At 54.5% G+C, this 23,182-nt stretch overlaps 2 protein-coding genes across 2 annotated transcripts; both read right to left on the reverse strand.

Moving 5' to 3' along the window:
* Window positions 1-2,483: 2,483 nt before the first annotated feature.
* On the reverse strand, window positions 2,484-6,425 carry LOC142821101 (mast cell protease 1A-like). Its single transcript, XM_075911896.1, has 4 exons — window positions 6,208-6,425; window positions 5,393-5,528; window positions 3,506-3,766; window positions 2,484-3,350 (listed from the first exon to the last, which is right to left on the reverse strand). The coding sequence occupies exons 1-4, from the start codon at window positions 6,423-6,425 to the stop codon at window positions 3,201-3,203; spliced, it is 765 nt and encodes a 254-aa protein (XP_075768011.1). The 3' UTR covers window positions 2,484-3,200.
* A 5,037-nt stretch (window positions 6,426-11,462) lies between these two features.
* Window positions 11,463-16,706, reverse strand: LOC102458389 (mast cell protease 1A-like). The gene is made up of 5 exons (XM_014577932.2): window positions 16,643-16,706; window positions 14,877-15,024; window positions 14,039-14,171; window positions 12,082-12,342; window positions 11,463-11,882 (listed from the first exon to the last, which is right to left on the reverse strand). Exons 1-5 carry the CDS (start codon window positions 16,704-16,706, stop codon window positions 11,733-11,735), a joined length of 756 nt encoding a protein of 251 aa, XP_014433418.2. The 3' UTR covers window positions 11,463-11,732.
* Between the last annotated feature and the right edge of the window lie 6,476 nt (window positions 16,707-23,182).

The following is a 23,182-nucleotide window of genomic DNA, read 5'->3' on the forward strand; positions in this document are numbered from 1 at the left end:
ACACATAAACTGTCCCTGGTCTAAAATCCAGCAGTAACAGCCCTGCTTTTGCTCTGGTGGCTGATGAAGCCACAGTCTTTGGGTGGGGAGCTGTGTCAGCCCAGTACAATGAAAGAGCAGCGGAGGCGGAGATGATGGGGCTGGGGAAAAGAGATGCTGCATTGGCCAAGCAGGCTAATAGCATATCAGGGTGCATTAGGAGGAACAGATCTAGAAAAGTGATTATTCCCCTTTATTCGGCTCTGGGGAGGCCACATCTGGAGTATTGTGTCCAGTTCTAGGCCCCCCACTACAAAAAGGATGTGGACACATTGGAGAGGGTCCAGTGGAGGGGATCCAAAATGATTTGGGGCTGGAGCACATGACCTATGAGGAGAGGCTGAGGGACTTGGGTCTGTTCAGTCTGCAGAAGAGAAGAGTGAAGGGGGATTTGAGAGCAGCCTGCAACTCCCTGAAGGGAGGTTCCAAAGAGGCTGGTGAGAGGCTGTTCCCAGTGCGGCGGGTGGCAGAACGAGGAGCAATGGGCTCAGATGGCAGTGGGGGAGTGTGACGTAGTGGGGGGGAACTTGCTGGTTTCTATGGGTCTCTGTGGTAACCCCCACTGGCTGCCGCCGGTACCACAGCCCAGCAGGGCAGGGGCTGAGTCATTATGCAAAGGGATCTCTCAACCTGTCTGACCAGCTACCCCCCAAGGAGAGAATCAAAGGAAGGTGGATGCCGCCCTGGCTGGGGGGCAGGGCTGGAGGAGGGTTAGTTAGTTTCTGTCTGGGAGCATGGAGGAAGCAGCCTCAGCAACAGGCTGGGGGGTTTAGAAGCCGATACCCCCCCATCTCAAGTGGGGCTGAGGCATCCTAGGCCTGCCCTGTAACCTGATGACGTCTGTGCTGTGCTGTATCCTGGAGAAGCAATAAACTCCCTCTGTTCTACTGGCTGGAGGAGTCTGTGCGTGCCACTACGGGGGTGCAGGAGTCGGGGGACCCCCAATGCCATCACAGGGAGGTCTAGGTTGGAGATTAGGAAAAATTATTTCCTTAGGAGGGTAGTGAAGAACTGGGACAGGTTCCCTGGGGGTGGGGGCGAATCTCCATCCCTTGTCCTGGCTTGACCAAGCCCTGGCTGGCATGATTGAGTTGGGGTTGGTCCTGCTTTGGGGAGGGGGCTGGACTGGATGACTCCTGAGGTCACAGACAGCCCTGGGGTTCTATGAAGTTAGATAGACAGATAGATAGATAATTGGTCAGATTGATATTGGGTAGCTAGGTATATAGAGATTACGGTTGCCAGATGGCTTCAACAAAAATACTGGAGACACTTGACATTACATCACAGTCTACATTAAATCTGATTGAGAAAGTACCGGACAGTTTTATTTACTAAGCTCTATTTTCTCAATTTTATTCCCGAACAGAAAGCTCAAAGACTGGACTGTTCATTTCAAAACTGGACACCCTAGTAGGGATGGATGGAGGGTTGCACAGGTGGATGGGTGCGTGGGAAGTGGAAGGTTAGATTTTTGCGTCTAGAATTGCTTCAGACCTGTTGTATTTCTGTTCCCTTCCTTGGGAGGCAGGACAAGTAACGGCAGAAGCTGTTTTTCTCCTGTGAGTAACTGTGACGGGGCGACCAGGCCCCACTCTGAAGGGCGGGGAATAGCCCCTCCAGCCCTACTGGGCATGCTTCCAGCTGAACCAGGGGTATAAAAGCCAAGAGCACCCTGCAGCGAGGAAGGCCGCAGAGGGAAGGAGCAGGCCAGGCCGGGCCTGTGTTTTTGCAGCAGCTGAGCCCCGAGTCGCTGCCCACAGCCAGCCCTGGAGCAGAGCCAGGAACCGCCAACTCCAGTCCCGGTAAGGGCTGGTCCCGGAGGACAGCAATCTCCAAGGGGTACCAGGATATGGTAGGAAGCAGCCCAGGGCAAAGAACCAGTAGTGGAGCTCGGCATGTATGGGTCGGATTCCCTGCCAGGTGGGCAGGAGCCATAGTCTGGTGGAGAGGGAGAGCCCAGGTCCCCTACCACCCAGGTCCCTACCATGGACAATCAACCCCGATCCAGGAAAGGCTTCAGCCATATTTACCCTAACAGAGGGGCATACACTCTGGGATTAGGCTGCTATAGCTGTATTTACCCTAATAGAGGGGCCAGGACTGTTCGACATAATCAAGGGAGGGTGAGCCCTTTAACGGTAACCTTTGTGCCCATCCCAGCCCATGGGGACACCTTCCACCTCTGGTGTACACCTGCACCCTCAGATCCTTCTTGTGCATAAAATTACTAAACCTGGCTGTTTCCAGGGCCCAGCCAAGAGCATGAACAACCACCCCAGCCTCCCTGTTAAGGTCCGATCCCTCCTGGCCTGGGCAGGTCCAGTCGCTGCTCTCATTGCAGAGCTCTGGAAGGATGCATCAGTAAGGAGCCATTTTTTGTAACTTGGCTTTATTACTGGCTGGCTATGGAGTGAGCAGCCGGACAGGGGAGCTGAGCAAAATGCAGCCGGACAGGGGAGCTGAGCAAAATGCAGCCGGGCAGGGGAGCTGAGCAAAATGCAGCCGGACAGGGGAGCTGAGCAAAATGCAGCCGGGCAGGGGAGCTGAGCAAAATGCAGCCGGACAGGGGAGCTGAGCAAAATGCAGCCAGGCAGGGGAGCTGGGCAGCGGAGGATTAGGGCTGATGTTTGATCTGCAGCAGATCAGCGCAGACATCCCGGAGTTCCACTCCCGCCGGCCTGGCCGCCTCCGGACCAGGTGTGTTTGCAGCGGGTGGTGGATGCTCCAGGGGGCCAGCGCATGGGGAAGGCCCACAGACCACAGGGCCAGGGCTGGTTCCAGCAGGGACGTGCAGGTGGACGTTACGGGGAGGGGCACCCATAAGCCGACACTGACGCGGCTCACGCTGGGGAGAGCAACAATCCGCCAGGCCTGTCCAACGGTTTGGCTCCTCACTAACATGGCCCAGCCGCTCCCTAGCCAAGGGGCAGAACCCGGCCCTGAACCTGGATTTTAAGTCTCCTGCCTTGGGACTGAGGGGTTGTGCATGACCAGAGCAGAAAAGCGGCTGGGGGAGGGGACTGCAGCTTGCAAGGGGGAGGAAACTCAGGCTGGGCTGTGGGGCAGTCAGCCCCTCTGCCGAGCAGGCCTGACGTCTGGATCTCTAGAAGACACAGGAGCGAGACAGAGCCGGCCTATGCAGTGACCCTTGGCAGGGCTCAGGGCTGCGGCCGACCCATTTCATCCTGGATCCAACCAATGAAAGCGGAGACTCTGGTGTACACGACAGGGGGAGTCCCATCCTCGGATCCCCAGGAGACGATGCCCTGGGCTTTTCCACCACACACCAGGGGGCCGCCGGAGTCGCCCTGAGAACAAAGCAGGACATGGATGGAAAACGGCTCAGGGATGCCCCGATGCCCCCAGCCCCTCCTTGGCCCTCACGATCCCAGGCCACTTGCCTCAGCCCGCTCACCCACACACTCCCTCATAGCGGCTATGCACGAAGCCAGGGCAGATTTACCCGTGCAGAATTTTTGCATTTCCGTGGGTGCCCTGCACACAGCATGGTCGCCGGGTCATAGCGACGATACCCCGAGCACTCGTCATCCTCCAGCACCTCCACGTCCACCTCCCGCAGCGCGTTCGCAGCAGATGAATTATCGTTAGCGATAGTGCGGCCCCAGCCAGCCACACTGCACACCATCCCCGGCTCCACCCCCTTATCGGTCTCAGGCAGGCGGATGGTCTTCACAAACTTATTCAGCTTTGCAGCCTTCCCCAGCTGTGAGAGGTTGAAGTTAAATATGACGGTTGCAGTAACGGGAAAAGAAATAGACATCATGGCAGTAAAACAAAGAATTTTGCTTCTGGGCCGTACTGATGGGTAAAAGACCACACTGGGGGTGGGGGATGGGATGGGGGCGGTACCTGCAGCAGTGTGAGGTCACTGGGGGTGGGGGATGGGATGGGGGCGGTACCTGCAGCAGTGTGAGGTCACTGGGGGTGGGGGATGGGATGGGGCGGTACCTGCAGCAGTGTGAGGTCACTGGGGGTGGGGGATGGGATGGGGGCGGTACCTGCAGCAGTGTGAGGTCACTGGGGTGGGGGATGGGATGGGGGCGGTACCTGCAGCAGTGTGAGGTCACTGGGGTGGGGGATGGGATGGGGTGGTACCTGCAGCAGTGTGAGGTCACTGGGGGTGGGGGATGGGATGGGGGCGGTACCTGCAGCAGTGTGAGGTCACTGGGGGTGGGGGATGGGATGGGGGTGGTACCTGCAGCAGTGTGAGGTCACTGGGGGTGGGGGATGGGATGGGGTGGTACCTGCAGCAGTGTGAGGTCACTGGGGGTGGGGGATGGGATGGGGGCGGTACCTGCAGCAGTGTGAGGTCACTGGGGGCGGGGGATGGGATGGGGGTGGTACCTGCAGCAGTGTGAGGTCACTGGGGGTGGGGGATGGGATGGGGCGGTACCTGCAGCAGTGTGAGGTCACTGGGGGTGGGGGATGGGATGGGGGCGGTACCTGCAGCAGTGTGAGGTCACTGGGGGTGGGGGATGGGATGGGGTGGTACCTGCAGCAGTGTGAGGTCACTGGGGTGGGGGATGGGTGGGGGCGGTACCTGCAGCAATGTGAGGTCACTGGGGGTGGGGGATGGGATGGGGTGGTACCTGCAGCAGTGTGAGGTCACTGGGGGTGGGGGATGGGATGGGGGTGGTACCTGCAGCAGTGTGAGGTCACTGGGGGTGGGGGATGGGATGGGGCGGTACCTGCAGCAGTGTGAGGACACTGGGGGTGGGGGATGGGATGGGGGCGGTACCTGCAGCAGTGTGAGGTCACTGGGGTGGGGGATGGGATGGGGGCGGTACCTGCAGCAGTGTGAGGTCACTGGGGGTGGGGGATGGGATGGGGCGGTACCTGCAGCAGTGTGAGGTCACTGGGGGTGGGGGATGGGATGGGGGCGGTACCTGCAGCAGTGTGAGGTCACTGGGGGTGGGGGATGGGATGGGGGTGGTACCTGCAGCAGTGTGAGGTCACTGGGGGTGGGGGATGGGATGGGGCGGTACCTGCAGCAGTGTGAGGTCACTGGGGGTGGGGGATGGGATGGGGTGGTACCTGCAGCAGTGTGAGGTCACTGGGGGTGGGGGATGGGATGGGGGCGGTACCTGCAGCAGTGTGAGGTCACTGGGGGTGGGGGATGGGATGGGGTGGTACCTGCAGCAGTGTGAGGTCACTGGGGGTGGGGGATGGGATGGGGGCGGTACCTGCAGCAGTGTGAGGTCACTGGGTGGGGGATGGGATGGGGGCGGTACCTGCAGCAGTGTGAGGTCACTGGGGATGGGGGATGGGATGGGGGCGGTACCTGCAGCAGTGTGAGGTCACTGGGTGGGGGAGGGGATGCAGTCAGTACCTGGAGCAGCATGATGTCGTTGTGTAAAGTGTTGGTGTTGTACTCCGGGTGTGGGATCTGGCGCCGGACGCGGATTTTCCGTTTATTCCATTCCCATTTCCGGATGTTGTGGGCCCCCAGGCTGACGGTGATCTTGCTGAGAGAAGTAAAGAGCAGCCCATGTGGTGTTAGGGGCGGGGTGAGCTGGGGGTCGGGCTCCTGTGGGTCGGACTCATGAAATGTTCCAGGGAGGGAGCAGGGCAGCCTGGGGCTCTTTGGCTTCTGGAAACGTGCATCCCACTGTGCCCATGGAGCTCCCGTCCAGCCATCTGGGGCGCGGGTGGGACTGGAGGTTTGTCTGCATCAGGAGGGTGGGGAGAGGCTCCCTCCAGGGCCCCCAGCCACACCGAGCACTCACCAGTGGCCTTCTGTCCCAGCCTCTCCCCGCCAGCCCTTTGTGCTGCTCCGCTGAGCTGGTTTTCCCCCCAGTTCTCAGTTTCAGAGACCCTCCCCAGCTAGATCCAGCCTGGGGTCCATGCCCAGCCCCCCAGGCCGATGCCCTGGGGCTGGGACGCTACCCTGCCCTGCTCTGGAAGAGGGGCCAGACCCCAGTTGGGTTCCCTGCCCCCAACCCCAGTGATTTGCCCAGCGCTGGGGCTGGGCCGTGGGTCGCAGAGGCCCCTAGAGACTCGCCGACTCCCCCTTAGCCGTCAGACCCCTGGGCTCTGCTCCCTCAGCCTGGCCATTCTGTGTCCCCCCCACTGGCACCAGAGCTCCCGGCTGCCCCTCCCCTGCTGACCCCACCGGCCCCTATGTCCCAGCCCAGAGGCACTTACTCTCCCTGGCAGTGAGCGGCCGTCAGCACAAAGTTCTCCGCCACCAGGAACCCACCGCAGCTGTATTTATCCTTCCCATCTTGTATACGCAGAAAGGCCATGTAGGGCCTGGAGTGGGGCTGGGCTTCCTTTCCGCCGATGATCTCACCTGGGGGAGACCGGGTCCATACAAAAATCACCTGCAACTTCCTGGGCTGGGCTGGGCCCGACTTCCTCATTGCAAAGTGGATCCTCTGCAGCCCCAAACTACACCTGCAATTCTCTCCCTCAGGGCTCCCTGTGGCTGGATCCCGGCCCCCTGCTCAGCTCTGCCCCACACCGGGGTCCCCATAGGATCGGAGGGAAAATCAAAAGCTCTGATCTCTCTGTGGCAGGAAGTGGTGCCAGATGCACCAGCAGTGGGTGAGTCACCGCCCGGACGTGCCACAGCGGCGTTGGTGGCCAAGGTCGAACCCGAGCAGGCCTGGCAACCCCCAGACAGGGACACGTGGTTCCGGGAGTAGGGAACAGAACCTGGGGTCTTTTCCTTTGGGTGCAGCGCGGAGCTGCTGTCACTGAACCAGGGGATCATTTTCTTCTTTTCTCCGGCTCTTCCTTCCCTGCACAGAGCTTGGTGAAACAACGCCCCCCCCCCCCCCCATATCCTCTGTCAGAGACATCGTCGCTGAACAGCACAGCGACATGTTTTCATCTCTGCCTGGGGAGACCTTTCCCACCACCTTCCTGCAAACCTTCTGCTCAATGTCCCTTCCCTCAGGATCCCTACCTCAATCCGCTACGGCTGCCTCTGTGCATCCGGTGTTGGGCATGCCGGAGGTAAAGGGACAGGGGGAGATTAGTTGGGTAGTCTGCTCCTGCCTTTTGTAATTGTTTCTCTTCTTTGCAAACTATTTCTCACTGGGTTTTAGGAGACAGAAGGTCTGTGCAGATCTGCATCCCCAGCTGCTTGTTCATTATGATGGACATTTTTCACCCAGGTCCTACTTGCAGCCCCAGAACGACAACTTAACTGAGTGAAGGGCCATTTTATTTTTTTGAGTCCTGGCTGAGGCATTGGCTAGTCTTTTGCACCACGGGAACTGGTTAGTGTCTGATTCACAGACATTAAACATGTCTGAGTACCACCCTGCAGTATAATCTTGTCACTATCTGCCCAGCTATTTTCTCAGGACAATAATGGTCAGCACATTATGAGTTTTCCGATGATACTTCACAAGGCACACTTGTAATGAAATTTATCATAATAAATAATGAACAAAAGGAATTAAGCTGTCACAGGACCTAAGGTAGCACCCACAGAACCCAATCCTTGTGAACACCCATGGTCCCCAAAGTCCCAGGGCCCCCCAGACCAGTGGTACTCAACAGCCCAAGTCCCAGGTATCAGGAGAAAGGCCATGGGGAGCAGAAATAAGTGAACCTCCATGTCTGCAGTCAGTGCAGGGACGGTGCATCTGCACCAGCTCTGCACATTTTATAGTCTCAGCTTGGCTGGGAAGAGATTCAAGGGAGCAGGAAACCTCAAGGTCACCTGCACACTCATCAAAATGCAGTTTCCAACCACAGCCCACCACATGGGTTGGGGGAAAGAACAGGCCACATGTCTGCACAGCCGGCCGGATGATGCACCAGTGGACGGAGAAGACCCTGGTGGGGACGTGTCCAGCAGGGTCCAGGGCTGCTCTGGGTGTGGGCTCACAGCTGCGCACATCTGGGGCTCGGACTCACCTGGCCCCATCCCTGCTCAGCTCCCTGCCCATGTCTCTGTGGGGGGACTGGGAGGGACAGCGACTGATCTCGGTGGCGGGTGGGAACAGGGCCCTTTGATCTTTCCCAGGGCGAGGTCAGACCTGACCTGGCTGCAGATGGGCAGAGCTGGCATCCGCCCCCATCCCAGCGACCACAGGGGGAGGGTTTCTGAGAAGCCCCCCAGGGAGTCTGTGACCACATGCAGGGGATGTGGTCATTTCTCTGACATCCTACACCTGGGAGCTGTGACTGTGCAGAGGGGAAATAACAGAGAGACACGCAGCCCCTGGGCAACCCAGCTTGTAGCTCCCTTCAGTATCACCGTCCCCCCGCTCTCACCATTAGACCGCACCAGAGGTGGAAAGTACCTAAGTAGAAATGCCTGGGTACCCGACAAAGGACATTAGTTCGGCATTCGTGCTTTACCCCAGTCACTTGTGTTTGAGACACTTCAACTTTTGCTAAAGTAGCTTTTTTACTCCCATTTCCAGACCCACTGAGGGTACGTCTAGACTAATCTGCCGACAGAGGCGTGTAAACTAGGCCACCCAACATAGCCAATGAAGCAGGGATTTAAACATCCCCGGCTTCATTAGAATAAAAATGGCCGCCGCTGATCAGCCTATGGTGGGATCAGCTGATTTTCGGCACAGCACACGCGTCAAAACGCGGATCTGTTGACAAGGGAAGCCTTCGTTGACCGATCCCTTATGCCTCTCTCTTCATAGCCAGTCCCCGCACCCCCATCCCTCCTGCCCAGCTCTCCTGCCCCCACCCATAGCCAACTCCTGCAGCTCCCTCCCACCAAACCCCCATTCCAATCCCACCCCCTGACAATCCGTCCCGCACACTGGTCCCCTCATTTTGGCCTCATCCCAAAGCTTGCGGAAGCTCACAAATCCTACTAAATCTGGGACCCCAAAAGTGTAAATTGTCCCTGAAGCTTGGTCTTCCCTTCCTCCTCTTCTCTTCCCCATCTTTGTGCTCGAGCCCCAGGGGAGTGAGGTATCTCCGCTGGAGGCCACATGAGTGAGGGTTTTGTAGGTTTTTATTTGGAGGGGGAATTCCCTCTCACTTGTGTGGCCCGGGACCAATTTTTCTGTAGATCAGTGGCCCTGGACTGAAATGATAATTCGGGTGCCCTATAATAAATCGGGTGGTTAATCCTAGATATCTATAGGATGGTTGCTTTCTACTTCTGGATACATTGGTACAGTGCGTCTCCACTTTTTTGTATAAAGTACCCCTTTTTCAAAAAAATAATATGTAAGAACCCCCAGTGCCTACAGTTTTCAGACACACAAATTTGAGGAAATGTTGGGTTATAAAAAGTACCAAAATACTGAAGTGTGGTAAAACTTAAAACAAAAATCCAGTTTTCTCCAGATTTCTGTTGTGTTGACGTACCCCGCAGTCTTCTCTCGAGTACCCCTGAGGAGATTCATCCCACTGGCTGAGAAACACTGCTTCTGTACAATTAAGATGTGATACTTTTGTACTTTTACTCAAGTCGTTTTCCAGAAGGAAACTTGGACTTTTGCTTAGTTACGTTTATTTCGAAGTAGCAGGACTTTTACTCGAGTAACTATTTGGGTGTTTTTTCCGCCACTGGACCTCACGCAGGGTATGTCTACACTACCCCGCTAGTTTTAACTAGAGGGGTAGTGTAGACATACCCTCACTTCCCAGCACTGGGGAGAGGCCAGCAGTCCTGGCTCCCAGCCTCCTGCTCTAACCACTAGGAACCACTCCTGCTGCTGTCCTCCCAGTGCAGGGGACAGTTTGTGCCAACCGGCAAGGCTCTCCCTGTCCTTCCCAAACTCCTCCAGTCTCATCCCCGACAAACCCACCGAATCCAAATCCCCACTGCCGTGGGGTTCAGCCCTTCCCAGTAGGGGTGGGAGGGCTCTGTTCAAAGCTGAGAACTACTCAAGCCATGTGCTCCATGTGAGATGTGAGTGCAGATGCTGGTTCAGGGAGAATGTTTCTAACCTGATTTACAGATAACAGATTTCAGAAAGGCAGATTGTGGTAAGCTCAGAGAGCCGGTAGGTGAGGTCCCATGGGAAGCAAGATTTAGGGGGGAAAAAAGTGAAGAGAGTGGGCAGTTTTTCAAAGGGACATTATTAAGGATCCAAAAGCAAGCTATTCTGCTGCATAGGAAAGATAGAAATTCGGGCAAGAGGCCACTTTCGTTTAACCAGGAGATCTTGGACAATCTAAAAATCAAAAAGGAGTCCTGTAAAAAATGGAAAGTAGGACAAATGACAAAGGATGAATGCAGGCAAACAGCACAGGAATGCAGGGGCAAGATTAGAAAGACAAAGGCACAAAACGAGCTCAAACGAGCTACAGGCATGAAGGGAAACAAGAAGACATATTTTATAAATACATTAGAAGCAAAAGGAAGACCAAGGACAGAGTAGGCCGATTGTTCAGTGAGGAGGGAGAAACAGTAACAGGAAACTTGGAAACGGCAGAGATGCTCAATGACTTCTTTGTTTCGGTCTTCACCGAGAAGTCTGAAGGAACGCCTAACATAGTGAATGCTAGTGGGAAGGGGGTAGTTTTAGAAGGTAAAATAAAAAAAAAGAAAAAGTTAAAAATCACCTAGAAAAGTTAGATGCCTGCAAGTCACCAGGGCCTGATGAAATGCATCTTAGAATACTCAAGGAGCTGATAGAGGAGGTATCTGAGCCTCTAGCTATCATCTTGGAAAATCATGGGAGACAGGAGAGATTCCAGAAAACTGGAAAAGGGCAAATCTAGCGCCCATCTATAAAAAAGGAAATAAGAACAACCCAGGAAACTACAGACCAGGCAGTTTAACTTCTGTGCCAGGGAAGGTAATGGAGCAAGTAATTAAGGAAATCATCTGCAAATACCTGGAAGATAATAAGGTGATAGGGAACAGCCAGCCTGGATTTGTAAAGAACAAATCACGTCAAACCAATCTGATAGCTTTCTTTGGTAGGATAAAGAGCCTTGTGGATAAGGGAGAAGCGGTGGATGTCATATACCTAGACTTTAGTGAGGTGTTTGATACGGTCTCGCATGATATTCTTATTGATAAACTAGACAAATACAACTTAGATGGGGTTACTATAAGGTGGATGCATAATTAGCTGGATAACCGTTGTCAGAGAGTAGTAATTAATGGTTTGCAATCCTGCTGGAAAGGGATAACAAGTGGGGTTTCACAGGGGTCTACTTTGGGACCAGCTCTGTTCAATATCTTCATCAACGATTTAGATATTGGTATAGAAAGTACGCTTATTAAGTTTGCAGATGATACCAAGCTGGGAGGGGTTGTGACTGCTCTGGAGGATAGGGTCATAATTCAAACTGATCTGGACAAACTGGAGAAGTGATCTGAGGTAAACAGGATGAAGTTTAATAAGGACAAATGCAAAGTGCTCCACTTAGGAAGGAACAGTCAGTTTCACACACACAGAATGGGAAGCGACTGTTGAGGAAGGAGTCCGGCAGAAAGGGATCTAGGGGTTATAGTGGATGACAAGCTAAATAATGCAACCCAGCCATCCCCTAGCCAAGGGACAGAACCCGGCTCTGAACCTGGATTTTAACTCTCCCACCTCGTTGCGCAACCAGAGCAGAACAGCGGCTGGGGGAGGGGACTGCAGCTTGCGAGGGGGAGGAAACTCAGGCTGGGCTGTGGGGCATTCAGCCCCTCTGCCGAGCAGGCCTGACACCTGGGCCTCTCCAAGGCACAGGAGCGAGGCAGAGCCGGGCTGTGCAGGGACCCTTGGCGGGGTTTAGGGCTGCGGCCGACGCATTTTATCCTGGATCCAACGGATGAAAGTGGAGACTCTCGTGTACACGCCCGGGGGAGTCCCATCCTTGGTCCCCCAGGAGACGATGCCCTGGGGTTTTCCATCACACACCAGGGGGCCGCCGGAGTCGCCCTGCAGAACAAAACAGGCCATGGATGGAAAACAGCTCAGGGAGTCATTTCCCCACTGCTCACCAGCTCAGGGACACCCCGATGCCACCCACCCCCTCCTTGGCCCCTGACAAGCCCAGCCCACTTGTCTCAGCCCGATCACTGACACCCTCCCACAGAGCAGTGATGCACGAAGAGCTTCAAGCCAGGGGCAGATTTACCTTTGCAGAATCTCTGCACTTCTGTGGGTGCCCCACACACAGCATGGTCGCCGGGTCGTAGTTATCATCATCTGAGCACTCGTCATCCTCCAGCACCTCCACGTCCACCTCCCGCAGCGCGTTGGCAGCAGATGAAATATCGTTAGCAATGGTGAGACCCCAGCCGGCCACACTACACACCATCCCGGGCTCCACCGTTTCACCAGTTTTAGGCAGGGGGATGGTATTCACAAATTTATTCAGCTTCGCAGGCTTCGCCAGCTGTGACATAGCAAGGGTGAAGGATGAAGATAAATATGAAGGTTGAACTAAAGGGAAAAGAAATAGACATCATGGCAGTAAAACAAATAATTTTGCTTCTAGGCCATACTGATGGGTAAAAGACCACACTTGGGGTGGGGGATGGGATGGGGGCGGTACCTGCAGCAGTGTGAGGTCACTGGGGTTGGGGGGATGGGATGGGGCGGTACCTGCAGCAGTGTGAGGTCACTGGGGGTGGGGGATGGGATGGGGCTGGTACCTGCAGCAGTGTGAGGTCACTGGGGGTGGGGGATGGGATGGGGCGGTACCTGCAGCAGTGTGAGGTCACTGTGGGTGGGGGATGGGATGGGGGTGGTACCTGCAGCAGCGTGAGGTCAGTGGGGGTGGGGGATGGGATGGGGGCGATACCTGCAGCAGTGTGAGGTCACTGGGGGTGGGGGATGGGATGGGGCTGGTACCTGCAGCAGTGTGAGGTCACTGGGGGCGGGGGATGGGATGGGGCGGTACCTGCAGCAGTGTGAGGTCACTGGGGGTGGGGGATGGGATGGGGGCGGTACCTGCAGCAGTGTGAGGTCACTGGGGGTGGGGGATGGGATGGGGCGGTACCTGCAGCAGTGTGAGGTCACTGGGGTGGGGGATGGGATGGGGGCGGTACCTGCAGCAGTGTGAGGTCACTGGGGGTGGGGGATGGGATGGGGCGGTACCTGCAGCAGTGTGAGGTCACTGGGGGTGGGGGATGGGATGGGGGTGGTACCTGTAGCAGTGTGAGGTCACTGGGGGTGGGGGATGGGATGGGGGTGGTACCTGCAGCAGTGTGAGGTCACTGGGGGTGGGGGATGGGATGGGGGTGGTACCTGTAGCAGTGTGAGGTCACTGGGGGTGGGGGATGGGATGGGGCAGTACCTGCAGCAGTGTGAGGTCACTGGGGGGTGGGGGATGGGATGGGGGCGGTACCTGCAGCAGTGTGAGGTCACTGGGGGTGGGGGGATGGGATGGGGGCGGTACCTGCAGCAGTGTGAGGTCACTGGGGGTGGGGGATGGGATGGGGTGGTACCTGCAGCAGTGTGAGGTCACTGGGGGTGGGGGATGGGATGGGGTGGTACCTGCAGCAGTGTGAGGTCACTGGGGGTGGGGGATGGGATGGGGGCGGTACCTGCAGCAGTGTGAGGTCACTGGGGGCAGAGGGATGGGATGGGGGCGGTACCTGCAGCAGTGTGAGGTCACTGGGGCTGGGGGATGGGATGGGGGCGGTACCTGCAGCAGTGTGAGGTCACTGGGGTGGGGGATGGGATGGGGCGGTACCTGCAGCAGTGTGAGGTCACTGGGGTGGGGGATGGGATGGGGGTGGTACCTGCAGCAGTGTGAGGTCACTGGGGGTGGGGGATGGGATGGGGCGGTACCTGCAGCAGTGTGAGGTCACTGGGGGTGGGGGATGGGATGGGGCGGTACCTGCAGCAGTGTGAGGTACCTGGGGGTGGGGGATGGGATGGGGGCGGTACCTGCAGCAGTGTGAGGTCACTGGGGGTGGGGGATGGGATGGGGCGGTACCTGCAGCAGTGTGAGGTCACTGGGGGTGGGGGATGGGATGGGGTGGTACCTGTAGCAGTGTGAGGTCACTGGGGGTGGGGGATGGGATGGGGGTGGTACCTGCAGCAGTGTGAGGTCACTGGGGGTGGGGGATGGGATGGGGCGGTACCTGCAGCAACATGATGTCATTTTTCTTAGTTCTGTTGTTGTATTTTTCATGGGGGATCTTTTTCGACACTTTGATCTTTTGTTGTTCTCTTCGCTTTTCTAAGCTGTGGGCTCCCAGGACGGCCGTGATCGTGCTGTAAAGCAAAGCGCGATGCCCGGCGCGTGAGCGGCAGTGGCTTGGGGGTGCTTGGGTCTCACACAGAAATGCTGCTTTGCAGGGCTCAGGGAGCAGCTGTTCTCAGGCTCAGACCTAGGACTCTGCTGCTGAGATTAAAATCCCGTGAAGCCCTACAGACCAGGCCCCGGATGGGCTGCCTGAGATAGGCATGGGGACTTTCCGTCTATGGCTTCTGCACAAAGCCTTGCCCAGTGGTCCTGGATCCTCGCTGCTGTCTCTCCCAGTGCTTTGGGCTCTTCCCTGAGTTGCTTCACTCCCTGTTCTCCTCCTGGTCCCAGCTCTTCTGCACCCCAGTGACCCTGCAAAGCTAGATTCAGGCACGGGCCTGTATTGAGCCCTACCCACCCCACAGCCCAGCATCCTGCAGAGCTGCCCTGGGGCTAGGACCCCTCCCTGCCCTATGCTGGGCCCTGGACCAGACTCAGCTGGTGTCTCTGCCCACAGCCCCATTGATTTATCCAGCACTGGAGCTGGGCCGTGGGTTGCAGAGGCCGCTAGGGACTCATCGACTCTCCCTGAGCAGGTCAGACCCCTGAGCTCTGCTCCCTCAGCCTGGCCACCCCATGCTCCTTCTCTGCCTTCCACTGTGGCCCCAGAGCTCCCAGTTCTCCCTCCCCCGCTGGTCCCACCCACCCCCACGTCCCAGTCCAGAGGCACTTACTCTCCCTGGCAGTGAGCGGCCGTCAGCACAAAGTTCTTTGCCACCAGGAAGCCGCCGCAGCGAAACGTCTCCTCTCCAACTTGTATGTCCAGATACGCCATGTAGGGCCTGGAGTGGGGTTTGGCTTCCTTGCCCCCGATGATCTCACCTGGGGGGAGACCACAGCCATACAAAGGGTCTCGTCACCTCCCTGGGCTGGCACTGAGCTCCCCAGCCCTCAGGGGAGCCCCCACAATCTCATTCCACCCCACTCTCCCTAGGCGATCCCTGGGCCTGGGTTATTTTTGCTCTTCCTCCATCTTCCCGGAGGGGATAACACTGATCGGTGCATGCTGAGAATCACCCCCACTCCTCCCACACACACACACGTCCTCTTTCACAGTCTGAAACCCTGTGTTCATCAGAACGTAAGAACGGCCAGACGGGGTCAGACCAAAGGTCCATCCAGCCCAGTAGCCTGTCTGCCGACAGTGGCCAAGGCCAAGTGCCCCAGAGGGAGTGAGCAGAACAGGGAATGATCAATCCATCTCTCTCCTGCCATCCATCTCCACCCTCTGACAAACAGAGGCTGGGGACACCATTCCTTACCCAGCCTGGCTAATAGCCATTAACGGACCTAACCTCCAGGAATCTATCTAGCTCTTTTTTGAACTTTGTTAAAGTCCTAGCCTTCACCACATCCTCTGGCAAGGAGTTCCACAGGTTAACTCTGCACTGCTTGACGAAAAACTTTCTTTTCGTTATTTTAAACATGCTGTCTGTTCATTTTATTCGGTGACCCCTACTTCTTTTGTTATGGCATCAAGTTAATAACTTTTTTCCTTGTTCACTTTCTCTATACCCGTCATGACTTTACAGACCTCTATCATATCCCCCCTCAGGCTCCTCTTTTCCAAGCTGAAAAGTCCCAGTCTCTTTAATCTCTCCTCATATGGAACCCGTTCCAAACCCCTCATCATTTTAGTTGCCTTTCTCTGGCAGTTTCCAATGCCAAGAGATGTTTTTCGGGATGAAGTGATCACATCTGTACGCAGTATTCCAGATGTGTGCGTCCCATCGAGTTATACAGAGGCAATAAGATATTCTCTGTCTTATTCGCTATCCCCTTTTCCATCCCTTTACAGGATGAATACATTTTAAAGTCTATTATTCTGAAGATTTTTCTCACCCCATGTTCATGCAAATTTTCTGGCTGAAGTAAATCAGGATCCTTCTCTCAGTCCAGTGCTGCTGTATTTGTACTCCTTGTGTTGTGAGTGCCAAGGGTGGAGAGACAGCGGGAGGTTATTTAGGGTGTCTGCTCCCCCTTCTAAATTCCAGCTAGCATTTAGGGGACACACAGTCTATGTGGATGGGAATCCCAAGCTGTTTGTTCATCACAATTGACTATTTTTACCCTTCCTGCCCCAGAATGACCAATGGACCATTTAATTACACTTACAACGGCTAGTAGCAATTGTGTGTTTTTCTTTCATCTCTGGAGAGCTAGTTTGTGGCTGTTCCCCACCTTTGGAAGATGCCATAGCCACACCACACAGTAGAATGTGCTAATATTACAGGCTACACATAAGGACAATAATGATCAGCAAATTATGAATTTTCATATGATACAGCACAGGGCATGTTTTCTTTAGAATTATCTGAATCCTGTAGAAGGGGTGAACATACAGGTACAGTGTGTCCCAAGTACCTCCCACAGAAGTAAATCCCCGAGGCTGCCTGTTCTCCCCAAAGTCCCATGGTCCCTCAAACCCAGCTGTACTCACCAGACCAAGTCCCAGGCAGCAGGAGAAAGGCCATGGGGAGCAGAAACAAGATGTGGACCTGCATGTTTGCAGTCAGTACAAGAACAGTGCCCTGCTGCAGGCATAGGGGCTTTATAGACTCAGTTTTGGGTGTACTCAAGGGAGCAGGAAACCTCACAGTCACCCACACGCTCATCTAACTGCAGGGCTCAAGTACGTCTGTTTCTAGCCACAGCCGACCACACGGGCTGGGGGGAAGGATAGAACATGAGTCAGCCCAGTAGCTGGATCCCTGCACAGCTGGCCGGATGATGTCCCATGGGATGGAGAAAACCCCGGTGGGGACGTGTCTAGCAGGGTCCAGGGCTGCTCTGGGTGACAGTACACAGCTGGGCACATCTGGGGCTCGGACTCAGCTGCCCCATCCCTGCTTATCTCCCTGCTGGTGTCTCTGTGGTGGGCACTGGGGTGACAGCGACTGATCTCGGTGGCGGGTGGGAACGGGGCCCTTCGATCTTTCTCAGGGTGGGCCAGATGTGAGCCAGCTGTGACTGGGTAGAAAAGCCATCAGCCCCCATCCCAGCAACTGCAGGGGGAGGGTTTCTGAGAAGCCCCCCCAATGACTCTGTGACCACGTGACGGGGATGTGGCTGTTTCTGTGACAACCTGCCCCTGGGAGCTCTGACTGTCCAGAGGGGAAATGACAGAGACCCTGGGAGACCCGGTTTGTAGCTCCCTTCAGTATCACCGTACCCCCGCTCTAACCACTAGACGGCACCACAGGTGGAAAGTAACTAAGTAGAAACACCTGGGTACACGACTCAAGGACATTTGTGCGGCATTCGTGCTTTACTCCTGTCATTTGTGTTTGGGAAACTTCCTCTTTGACTCAAGTAGCTTTTTTAGAATAGTAATAGAGATGTAGCTGTGTTAGTTTGGTGTAGCTGAAACAAAAGACAGGACTATGCTGCACTTTAAAGACTAACAAGATGGTTTATTAGATGATGAGCTTTCGTGGGCCAGACCCACTTCCTCAGATCAGAGAAAAGATTTAGCTAGCTACAGCCATCTAGCTAACAAACAAACACTGCTTCCATACATTTAAGCTGTGATACTTTTGTATTTTTACTCAAGTAGTTTTCCAGAAGGACTCCTGGACTTTTAGGGTATGTCTACACTACAAAGTTAGTTCGAACTAACTTTCCTAGGCGCTACACTAGCGCTCCGTTAGTTCGAATTTAATTCGAACTAGCGGAGCGCTTAGTTCGAACTAGGTAAACCTCATTTTACGAGGATTAAGCCTAGTTCGAACTAGCTAGTTCGAATTAAGGGGTGTGTAGCCCCTTAATTCGAACTAGTGGGAGGCTAGCCCTCCCCAGGTTTCCCTGGTGGTCACTCTGGCCAACACCAGGGAAACTCGTCTGCCCCCCTCCCGGCCCCAGACCCCTTAAAGGGGCATGGGCTGGCTACGGTGCCCGTGCCAGGTGCAAGCCTGCCAGCACCCAGCCAGCAAACCCTGCACCTGGCATGGATCGAGCCAGCCACCCGATGCCCCCCAGCCCTCCCCCTCTTCCCGGGACCAGGCTGGCGGCTCCTGGGAGCTTGCCTGGGACTGCAAGAGGCGGGCACCCGCCTGGGCTAGTGCGGACATCGTGGACCTCGTCCACGATCTCCGCACTAGGCACAGGAAAGTGGCCGGCTAGGGCAGGAGAGCTGCCAGCCTGGCCACCCAGGAGCAGGTGTGCAAGAGAATCAAGGTGGTCCAGTGAAACCCCCGACCCTGAGCCCTGAGCTTACAATGGCCGTCCTGGGTCAGACCAAAGGTCCATCTAGCCCAGTAGCCTGTCTGCCAACAGCGGCCAACCCTAGGGACCCTGGAGGTGATGGACCGAAGACAATGACCAAGCCATTTGTCTCGTGCCATCCCTCTCCAGCCTTCCACAAACTTTGGGCAGGGACACCACCCCTGGCTAAGACCACTCCATGGACCCAACCTCCATGACTTGATCTCACTTCATTTAAACTCTGTTCTAGTTGTAGCCTTCACAGCCTCCTGCAGCAAGGAGTTCCACAGGTTGACTCTTTGCTTTGTGAAGAACAACTTTCTGTTACTAGTTTGAAGCCTGCTACCCATTCCTTTCCTTTGGGGTCCTCTAGTCCTTCTATTATGGGAACTAATGAAGAACTTTTCTGTATGCACCGTCTCCACCCAATTCCTGCTTTTATAGACCTCTATCCTGTCCCCCCTCCATCTCCTCTTGTCTAAGCTGAAAAGTCCCAGTCTTTTTTGCCTCTCTTCATATGGGACCTGTTCCCAACACCTGATCATTGTAGTTGCCCTCCCCTCTCCCAGCCTCTCTCTTCCCCTCTCCCACCTCCTTTTCCCAGTCTCCCCCAGTTTTGTTCCATAAAGACAGATTCCATTTTTGAACACAATTGTCCTTTATTTTGTACATCAAGAAGAGGGGCTAGGGAAGGGTAAGTGGAAGGAGGTGAGGGAGGAATGGGGTACGAGCCCCCGATGGGGAGGACTGGGCTGGCTCTGCGGGCTTCTGGGGGTGGAAGCTCTCCTGCAGCCCCCCAATTGACCCCTCTTCCCAGATGGCAGCCTGCGGCAAGTGCAGCCGGTCTGATGGCCGAGTGCTGTGATGTGCCCAGTGTGGGTACTCCGGGCACTCCAAGCCAGGACTGCTTTGCAAGCGGGGAACCCCTGAGAACTGTCTGTCCGGGGTGGGGGTCGGGACCCTTTAAGCGCAGCCCTCGGCTAGCCTGAGACAGCAGCTCCACACTCTAAGTCCTCCTCTAATGCCCTGCCGGCACTGCTTCCGGCCATCCTTAAGCCCTGTTCAGAGTCCACTCAATGTGGACTTGCTAGTTCGAATTAGCAAAATGCTAATTCGAACTAGTTTTTAGTTCTAGACGCGTTAGTTCGAATTAACGCTGTAGTGTAGACATACCCTGAGGGCACAAGTTCCCTGACTATGGGAGAGAGGCTGCCACCTTCCAAGTTAAAAAAAAAACCTTTCTGGGGTTCAGCTATATCCAGAACCAATTCTGGAACAATCACGCTGTCCCCAGCCAGCACAGGCTGAGAGGCACCATCTGAAAAAAAAAGACTAGAAAGAAACTCTTCCCCCACAGGCCTGCTGCCATTGCCACACACACACAGACAAATGGAGGCAGCCTCTCCTTTCTCCTAGCATTCAGGAAACTATTTTCTCCTAGGTAGAAAATATTGGAGGAGCCAGCAGAACCAATGGGAAGTACTGAAATTTGAATTGAGAGGGTTTTTTTACTTGGGTGATGTTATCTTATGTCCCAGTGCCAGGGAATCTGTGACCTTGGAGAGGCTTTAAAACAGAAGCCTTTAGACACAGGGTATTTTAAAGTGTCTTGTGGATCCCACCTTCTGCACGCGGAGTGCCAGAGTGGGGACCAGCCCGGACATGGTGGCAGCGGTGGGATGTTTAGAAAAGGCCAGTGCCCCTCCCATCCATCACAACAATGTTTGCTCTGAACTTAGATCCATCATGGGGATAAAGCAAAACTCATTTGTTTCCGCACAGCATGGAACACAGACACGGCATGTGCGGCTAGAACAGGCACCAATATGCACGGATCTCGGAGTCTGAACATTCAAGGGGTTTTTATAAGACGCTTTCCTAGCTTGGGTGAAGTGAACGCGCAGTTGAACATTCTGGTCTCTAGGGATGAGTGTGTCAGTTCTTAGCCAGCGCCAGCGGCTGGAGCCTGCCAAGGACCCACCTCCTCTTCCATCCCCAGCTGGCCAGGGAGCGTGGAGAGATCCCTCCTCCAGGAACAGGCCGGCCCCGAGTCAAGAGATTCCCTGGGTGGTAATTCCAGGTACAGATGCTCACACGGAGCACATGGCTGGAGGAGATCCCAGCTTTCAGTAGACCCCTTCCACCCCAACCAGCAGGGCCAAACCTCAGGGCAGTGGGGCCTTGGGTATGGTGAGTTTGTCGGGGCTGAGACAGCAGGTGCTCAGGAAGGACTGGAAGTATCTCGCTGCTTGGCACAAACTGTTCTTGGCACTGGGAGGGCTGTGGTGCTGGAGCTGTTCATAACAGCCGTGTGTTGTCTGGGAGCCAGGACTCCAGGGCTCTCTCCCCCGCTCTGTGAAGGGAGTGATGTCTAGTGGTAAGAGCAGGGCTATGGTGACACTGAAGGGAGCTACAAGCCGGGTCTCCCAGGGGCTACGAGGAGCAACGGGCTCACGTTGCAGTGGGGGAGGTCTAGGTTGGAGATTAGGAAAAACGATTTCCCTAGGCAGGGGGGGAAGCGCTGGGCTGGGTTCCCTAGGGAGAGGGTGGAATCTCCATCCCTAGAGGTGTTTCCGTCCCATCTTGACCAAAGGCTTGGATGGTTGAGTTGGGTTGGTCCTGCTTTGGGCAAGGGGCTGGACTTGCTGACTCCTAAGGTCTCTTCTAGCTCTGGGGTTCTCTGATTCTAAATCCATGACGTTCCTCTCCAGGGACTTTTCCTCAACACGGGAATGCAGGGGCAAGATTAGAAAGGCAAAGGCACAAAATGAGATCAAACTAGCTACAGGCATAAAGGGAAACAAGAAGACCTTTTATAAATACATTAGAAGCAAGAGGAAGACCAAGGACAGGGTAGGCCCACTGCTTAGTGAGGAGGGAGAAGCAGTAACAGGGAACTTGGAAATGGCGGAGATGCTCAATGACTTCTTTGTTTCGGTCTTCACCGAGAAGTCTGGAGGTGTGCCTAACGTAGTGAATACAAGCAGAGAGAGGGTAAGTTTAGAAGATAGGATACACAAAGAACAAGTTAAAAATCACTTAGGAAAGTTAGATGTCAGCAAGTCACCAGGTCCTGATGAAATGCATCCCAGGATACTCAAGGAGCTGATAGAGGAGGTATCTGAGCCTTTAGCTATGATCTTTGAAAAATCATGGCAGACAGGGGAGATTCCAGAAGACTGGAGAAGGGCAAATATTGTGCCCATCTATAAAAAGGGGAATAAGAACAACCCAGGAAATTATAGACCGGTCAGTTTAACGTCTGTCCCAGGGAAGATAATGGAGCAGGTAATTAAGGAAATCCTATGCAAACACTTGGAAGGTAATAAAGTGATAGGGAATAGCCAGCATGGGTTTGTGAAGAACAAGTCATGCCAAACTAATCTGATAGCTTTCTTTGAAAAGATAACGAGCCTTGTGGATAAGGGAGAAGCGGTGGATGTCATATACCTAGACTTTAGTAAGGCATTTGATACAGTCTCGCATGATATTCTTATTGATAAACTAGGCAAATATAACTTAGATAGGGCCACGATAAGGTGGGTGCATAATTGGCTGGATAACCGTAGTCAGAGAGTTGTTGTTAACGGTTCTAAATCCTGCTGGAAAGGGATAACAAGTGGAGTTCCTCAAGGGTCTGTTTTGGGACCCGTACTGTTCAATATCTTCATCAATGATGTAGATATTGGGATAGAGAGTACGCTTATTAAGTTTGCAGATGATACCAAACTGGGTGGGGTTGCAACTTCTTTGGAGGATAGGGACATAATTCAAAATGACCTTAGCAAGTTAGAGAAATGGTCAGAGGTAAACAGGATGAGGTTTAATAAAGAGAAATGCAAAGTGCTCCACTTAGGAAGGAACAATCAGTTCCATACATACAAGATGGGAAGCGACTGTCTAGGAAGGAGCATGGTGGAAAGGGATCTAGGGGTCATAGTGGACCACAAGTTGAATATGAGTCAACAGTGTGATGCTGTTGCAAAAAAAGCAAATATGATTCTAGGTTGTATCAACAGGTGTGTTGTAAGCAAAACTCGTGAAGTCATTCTGCCGCTCTATGCACTAGTTAGGCCTCAGCTGGAGTACTGTGTCCAGTTCTGGGCGCCACATTTCAAGAAAGATGTGGAGAAATTGGAAAGGGTACAGAGAAGAGCGACAAGAATGATTAAAGGTCTAGAGAACATGACCTATGAAGCCAGGCTTCATGAACTGGGCTTGTTTAGTTTGGAAAAAAGAAGATTAAGGGGGGACATGATAGCGGTTTTCAAATATCTAAAAGGGTGTCACAAGGAGGAAGGAGAAAATTTGTTCCTCTTGGTTTCTGAGGACAGGACAAGGAGTAATGGGCTTAAAGTGCAGCAGGGGAGGTTTAGATTGGACATTAGGAAAAAATTCCTAACTGTCAGGGTGGTCAAATATTGGAATAAATTGCCAAGGGAGGTGGTGGAATCTCCCTCTCTGGAGATATTTAAGAACAGGTTGGATGGTGTAGACGGAGCTTGGTCCTGCCTTGAGGGCGGGAGGCTGGACTCGATGACCTCTTGAGGTCCCTTCCAGTCCTATTATTCTATGATTCTATGATTCTACAGGTACCTGAATGGGGTCCCATCTATGCCTCTCAGGGTCAGCTGTGTGTTGGGCACCATGCACTCTGGGGCCACTAGCTCAGGCCGAGGCAGCGTCACTTCTGCCCCCATGTCCCAGCTGCCCATCACCTTCCTGCCATCCACCTCCAGGGGCACAAGGCCCTTGCTCCACAGCGACTGGAGAAACC

The sequence above is a fragment of the Pelodiscus sinensis genome, chromosome 30, assembly GCF_049634645.1.
Source record: "Pelodiscus sinensis isolate JC-2024 chromosome 30, ASM4963464v1, whole genome shotgun sequence".
NCBI lineage: Eukaryota > Metazoa > Chordata > Testudines > Trionychidae > Pelodiscus > Pelodiscus sinensis.